A 6,079-nucleotide genomic window follows, 5' to 3' on the forward strand; every position below is an offset into this window, starting at 1 on the left:
GGGTTCACAATAAAAGGATAATGTTTTTCATTTTGGATAAATACGAATCTTAAATTTATCGTGAAGTATCAAGAGTCGATCATTTTTGTCCCTCTTTATCAGTATTTATAATTTGATAAGCAGAAATGACACAGGAGGCTAAAGGGTTGAAATGTTTGTTGCTCTGAGGCATCGGAAACAGTATGCGTCATTATATAAACACAGTTTCCGGTGACACAAACTAATGAGATCAATCGCAGTGATCAATAATCACGAGATCATTTACGGTTGACAGGAAGCAATTTTCTGTCTTCGCCATTCTGTCCACAGGGAAGCTTTTATTTTGAAGGCTCAGGTGTGTGAGGCATTTGCAGGTAGACTGCAGTGTTTTTATTGTCACGGACTGAAGGAGCTTCCGAGAGCAGCACTGCCATTTGTTCCTGCAAGATCGGCTCATTTACACCACATCCTGCCACTGAAAACGCCAAACAGAGAAGTTTTCTTCATGGAGTCCGTACCTGTGAGGAGGCGGTCCTGCCTGCTGCGCTTCAGAGAGCGCTGGCCGTTCAGGAAGCTCTGCAGACGCACGTACGGTCAGTAATCTCTGTTTAAATAAAGCTTAGTGAAACTGCTTTTGCTTTTGTAATCAGCTTTCAATAAAGTTTAACAATAGGTGTGTTTTGACGTCATTAACGTGTTTAACCCTGATGAGGTCATCAGAGGCTGCAGGGCTACGCTGGGGGAGAGGCAGGGCTCACCTGGACAGGTAAGAAGTGTGATATACTTCACCTGAGTAGAAACGCCATAACAGGTCTAAATTAAAGCTGCTGACCTTCAAAACAGATTCGAACTTGATCAAAATAACTAACCCTAACCCTAACCAAAGCTTTCAGTTCTGGTTTTAACTCCAGTTCCTCTTCTGGTCTATTTTCTTAGGTCCAGCCACAGTTGTGGTTCGGTTACAGTCCACTGTCAGAGGCCATAATTTGTAACCTTCACTAAAGCTGTTTCTGTGCTGTGATGAGCTCTGAAACCTGACTGAAACTCTTCAAATAAGCCTCTGCAGATGATCTGTTAGCTGTTTGACAACTACTGGCAATGGCAATGTAGCTTGCCATTGCCAGTGTGTGAATGTGTGTGTGAATGGGTGAATGACTGAATGTAGTGTAAAGCGCTTTGGGGTCCTTAGGGACTGAGTAAAGCGCGATACAAATGCAGGCCATTTGCCATTTTACTCTTTCAAGAAAGTTTGATATGAAAGGAAGGTTGGAGATTGGCCTATAATTAGCTAAGACTGCTGGGTCCAAGTTCCAAGAACTTTGCTTTTTAAGTAAAGGTTTGACTACAGCCAGCTTGAAGGCTTGTGGTACATAGCCGATTATTAGAGATAGGTTGATCATATTTAAGATTGAAGCATTAATTAATGGCAGGACTTCTTTGAGCAGTGTAAAAAGAGTTGTTACAAAGGGCATAAAGCACCTCGAGGTGACTCTTGTTGTGATTTGGCTGAATTGAACTGATTCCGTTTCTATTTCCAGTCCTGATTTTGGTCAGAACAGAGAAAGAAATCAGTCTGTCCCAGAGGTTGCTGACTCTTTATCGCCTCCTGTTTCCTGTGGAACAGACATATCAGCAGCAGATTCGTCTCCTATTGATCTACCTTGGAATGATGTCAGATTTCCCTCCACCAAGCAGCCAATGCTTCAGCCGTTCCCACCTTTGGCCAGGTGTCAGAGTGTCTCTCCTCCTGACCAATCGGACGCAGACACTCACATGGAGGAAGATTTGTGTGCCGCAGAGAACCATCAGAACCACCAGAGTCACCAGAACCAGCAGCAGGACGCAGAGGGCAAAGCAGACAACCATATGGGTGAGGACTGCCTGTGCTTTTAGTTTGAGCCTGCAGAAGCTGAACTGAGGAGTTCAAAACCAGATTTTTAGACCTTTGAAAGGAATCGGTTAGTTTCTCTGTCTTTTTCTCTTTATTACTTATATTTATGATTTCCTTGGAGACACATGCTAAGCTAAAGGAGCCCAGTTAGCTCATTTAGTGGATTAATTTTTTCCGGTGACACATGAATTTTACCCGGACCTCACTGATGTTAACATCACAAATGGACCATAATGTACACTGACTGAGTGGGAAGCCATGACCGCAGAGTTAACTGCTTCACCCAGGAGCTCAAAGGCTTGCCACTAGTTGAAATCTCTCTGATTTTTGTTTTGTTGCTTCTTCCTGTTTCAGAGCTCGATGATGACGTAGACCCAGAAACCGGAGAGAGAGCACAGGGTTGACCCCACCCCCTTTCTGTCAGGAACTGCTGCACCGCCCACATCACCTACACCTGGGGGAAGAAAGAAGTCTGTTGCACAATCATGACCTAAAACATTGTCAGAATTCTAAAAATCTTAATAGTTTAAAAATAGATTTAGATCAGTAACAGATATATTAGATGACAATAACAGGTAAAGTAACATTTCTATGAAGAAATATGTGAACCTCTTATGATGATTAATAAAGGTAAAATCAGAGTCAGGTGTTTTCAGTTGAGCTGTTTATATTTAATTCAATTCAATTCAGTTTTATTTATATAGCGCCAAATCACAACAGCAATCGCCTCAAGGCGCTTTAAGGTGCTTAATATTGTACAGTATTTAAAGAACTATCTATCTGAGTCTGATTTCCACAACATGTTGTGACTCATGACCAGATGAGAAGTGAGGATTTCAGAAAGAGACTTGTTGGTGGTCATTGGGCTGTAAGGGTTCCCAGAAGCTTCCCTACTTTTATATTTTTCATTTGTTCCATCAATCAGCATGCACTTTGTCACTCAGAGAGTAAAAGTCCTGAATTAGCAGCTAAGAACCAAAAACAGGTTCCAAGAACTTTGGCAGTTTGTACTTCCTGCAGCGTGGAGTGACCACAACTACGAAAATGTTCCCGCAGTCCAAAAGCATCTATGGTGGTGTCATGGTTTGGGACTGCTTCAGTGCATACAGACCAGAACAGCTCACCATCACTGATGGAATGATGGATTTTTGACTGAGAAGCAGGACATCTGCCTGTGGATTGAATCGTGCAGCAGAGACAACAACCCTCAGCTCACAAGGAGAACATTAAAGAAACGTTCATGTGAGGAGATGTGAAGCTCAGAGTCCTTGGGGCTATTGGCCACAGCAGAACCTGGAAGCAAAGGTTCAAATACTTGATGTGATACTGGAACAGTCGCCTCAAGATGCTTTGTATTGTAAGTTAGACTATACAATAATTTAACAGTGATAACCCCAACAACCATATGACCCCCTATGAGCAAGCACTTTGACGACAGTGGGAAAGAAAAACTCCCTTTTAACAGGAAGAAACCTCCGGCAGAACCAGGCTCAGGGAGGGGCGGGGCCATTGACTGGTTGGGGTGAGAGAAGGAAGACAGGATAAAGACATGCTGTGGAAGAGAGACAGAGATTAATAACGAGTATGATTCAGTGCAAAGAGGTCTATTAACACATCTATTGCAGCATAACTAAGGGAGGATTCAGGGTCACCTGGTCCAGCCCTAACTATATGCTTTAGCAAAAAGGAAAGTTTGAAGCCTAATCTTAAAAGTAGAGATAGTGTCTGTCTCCTGAATCCAAACTGGAAGCTGGTTCCACAGAAGAGGGGCCTGAAAACTGAAGGCTCTGCCTCCCATTCCACTTTTAAATACCCTAGGAACAACAAGTAAGCCTGCAGTGTGAGAGCGAAGTGCTCTAATGGGGTGATATGGTACTTTACGGTCATTAGGGAGCGTTCACCCCATGATCAGAAGGTTGAGGGTTCAAATCCACCGAAGGCTACCTGCGGTATCCCTGAGCAAGGTACCGTTCCTACACATTGCTTCCTGGGTGCTGGATTGGCTGCACACTGCTTCACTGAGTGAATCGGTTAAATGCAGAGAGTAATTTCCCTACAAAAATCCAGTTTTGAGATCCTTCCCAGACACCTTAACGCCCACTCACATCTAGGTTTCACAATGAGCTCACCCGAAACCCTGGCTGATTGTGACCCACACCCGTTTTCACACCTTGGGTTGTGTGATTAGGTAGAGGTTTATTAGGGGGTCCATTGTCCCTCTTGGCGGGTTACTCCCACAGGGCTTAAATCTGGGACTCTCCACTATTTGACCCTTAGAACTGAAAAAGCTTGTTGGATGAGAAGTGAAACGTCTTCAGGCAACTCAAAGAAGTCCAGACGCTTTTCTTTCCAAGCTCCTTAGACTACGATAACCTGGATGACTGAGAACCTTCACAGACATACAGGGGAAAGTATACAAAAAAAAAGATAAGATGGGGCCTGATTTAATCAGTTATGATTAGTATCATCAGTAAATAAAGTAGCAGGTCTGACTGGATTCTCTTTAAATGCTTTTAGGGCTTGTTTGAGGATCTGCTGAAGGTTTAGGTTGTACTACAGAAAGAGAGAAAATATTAAAGGCTTTAATCTTTTTACTGCAACAGAAACACCTCCATCAATTGTTTGTCTGTTTTACAAAGAACCTGAAACCTGAATCAGGTTTTGTTTTGTGTACAAGAAGTGTCACTCATCTGCTGCAGGTAAAGCTGCACTCAGACATCAGTATAAAAGCTTCTGCTGTCCCCTGTGACAGAGTATTGGCACCAGGGCATGGCATTCAAAAGGAAAGCTTTGGTGTAAGAAGCACATGAATGCAGTCCAGGCAAGAAACTTGCAACATGTCAGAGGATGATGTGACCTTTGACCTGCTGACAATAAAGTTTTTCCCACAAAGTTCTGACTTTCCCATAAAAAAATTTCCCATAAAAAGTTCTGACTTTCCCATCCCATAAAATCTTTCCTCAGAATGTGACCGAGCTTTTGATTTTTCTAAGATTATTTAACTTCCAGTTTGAAAACATGAAGTTCCCGGTGGCTGATTTCTGGTCAATAAAATGATTGATCGATTTAACTAATTTTAACATTTTGTGAGGTGATAAAATAAAAAGGTAATTTCTGTGGTGCAGATTTAATACTTTCCTTAGGGATCAGCATACTTTTTTAGTATGCTGATCCCTAAGGAAATCTTACTTTTTTAGTATGGTGATTCTGCTTGATGAATCCCAACTCGTTTAAACTTTTGTCCTTAGGTCTGATTCTAATGTACAGTCATCTTATTGATTACTGAACTATTGATGACAATGTGATGGCTCTATAAAACTGAATGTTTGGGGTTTTTCCTCTGCTTTCTTGTGAACAATAAAGTTATTCAATACCGGGTATTTTGTGTTGTATCCCATCCATCCATTTTCTTCCACTTTTCCAGGTCGTAGGTCGTTGGTCGGGGGAACAGCCTAAGGAGATAAATCCAGGGTTAGGGTTAAGCTCCTTTTTGCTCGACATCACCAACAACAGCAAAGTAACCAGACTAACATTAACATTAGTGTAACTGGTCCAGATGTTTGACTGTAAAAGTGATATGCACCGGAGTGTCGTATCCTCCACGCAGCATTCCCAGCCTGTGTCCATATTTCAGATTGTTCTGTTTGTGGATAAGTTGGTACCATTAAGTCTTAATCTCTCTGTAACGTTAACGTCAATCTTTGATTGGTGTGCATCACAAAGTACAGCTTTAAAATCCATCTGTCCTTCAAGTTATTGTGTCCCACAAACATTTTTTTTCTGTTTCTGTTGTTTTGTAGCATGTTTATATCTGCTGGTGTTTTCTTAGATCACAGACCGTTTGGCCCTCAGGGCCACCATCTTTATGTCCTATTGGGAGTGTCACTTAAGAGGGTCGTTGGTCCACTATTGATACGTGCATATATTGATACAGGACAGCTGTACATCTGCACCTACAGGTGCTAATGTTTACATGTTCACTTATCCTTATTAGGATAATCAGGATAAGAGAATGAACGTAGACTCTGCTGTTCTAAGTTGAACAGCAGAGTGCAGCTCACACCTGTACTTCCTGATGAAAGGCTCAGCGGCTTTATTCAGAGGAGTTTGGGATCAATCACACATGAACTCGGGTGTAACATCTTCCACTTAGTTTGGCACTTTTGCAGTAAAATATTTTCTACAATAATCCATTTGATGTGTCAGCAA

At 42.1% G+C, this 6,079-nt stretch overlaps 1 protein-coding gene across 1 annotated transcript; it reads left to right on the forward strand.

Annotated features, from left to right (window-relative positions):
* The first annotated feature begins 339 nt into the window (after window positions 1-339).
* On the forward strand, window positions 340-5,251 carry LOC146378522 (uncharacterized). Its single transcript, XM_084945117.1, has 3 exons — window positions 340-572; window positions 1,604-1,849; window positions 2,225-5,251. The coding sequence occupies exons 1-3, from the start codon at window positions 485-487 to the stop codon at window positions 2,272-2,274; spliced, it is 384 nt and encodes a 127-aa protein (XP_084801243.1). The 5' UTR covers window positions 340-484; the 3' UTR covers window positions 2,275-5,251.
* The last annotated feature ends 828 nt before the right edge of the window (window positions 5,252-6,079 follow it).

This window comes from Perissodus microlepis, chromosome 11, assembly GCF_051167445.1.
Source record: "Perissodus microlepis isolate ML-2025 ecotype Zambia chromosome 11, ASM5116744v1, whole genome shotgun sequence".
NCBI classification, from domain to species: domain Eukaryota; kingdom Metazoa; phylum Chordata; class Actinopteri; order Cichliformes; family Cichlidae; genus Perissodus; species Perissodus microlepis.

Excerpts from the sequence above, each read along its gene's own strand:
- LOC146378522 (XM_084945117.1), top strand. The coding sequence starts at position 485 with ATGGAGTCCGTACCTGTGAGGAGGCGGTCCTGCCTGCTGCGCTTCAGA. Across the intron at positions 573-1,603 it reads GCTCTGCAGACGCACGTACG|ACATATCAGCAGCAGATTCG; the intron begins GTCAGTAATCTC and ends CCTGTGGAACAG. Across the intron at positions 1,850-2,224 it reads CAAAGCAGACAACCATATGG|AGCTCGATGATGACGTAGAC; the intron begins GTGAGGACTGCC and ends TTCCTGTTTCAG.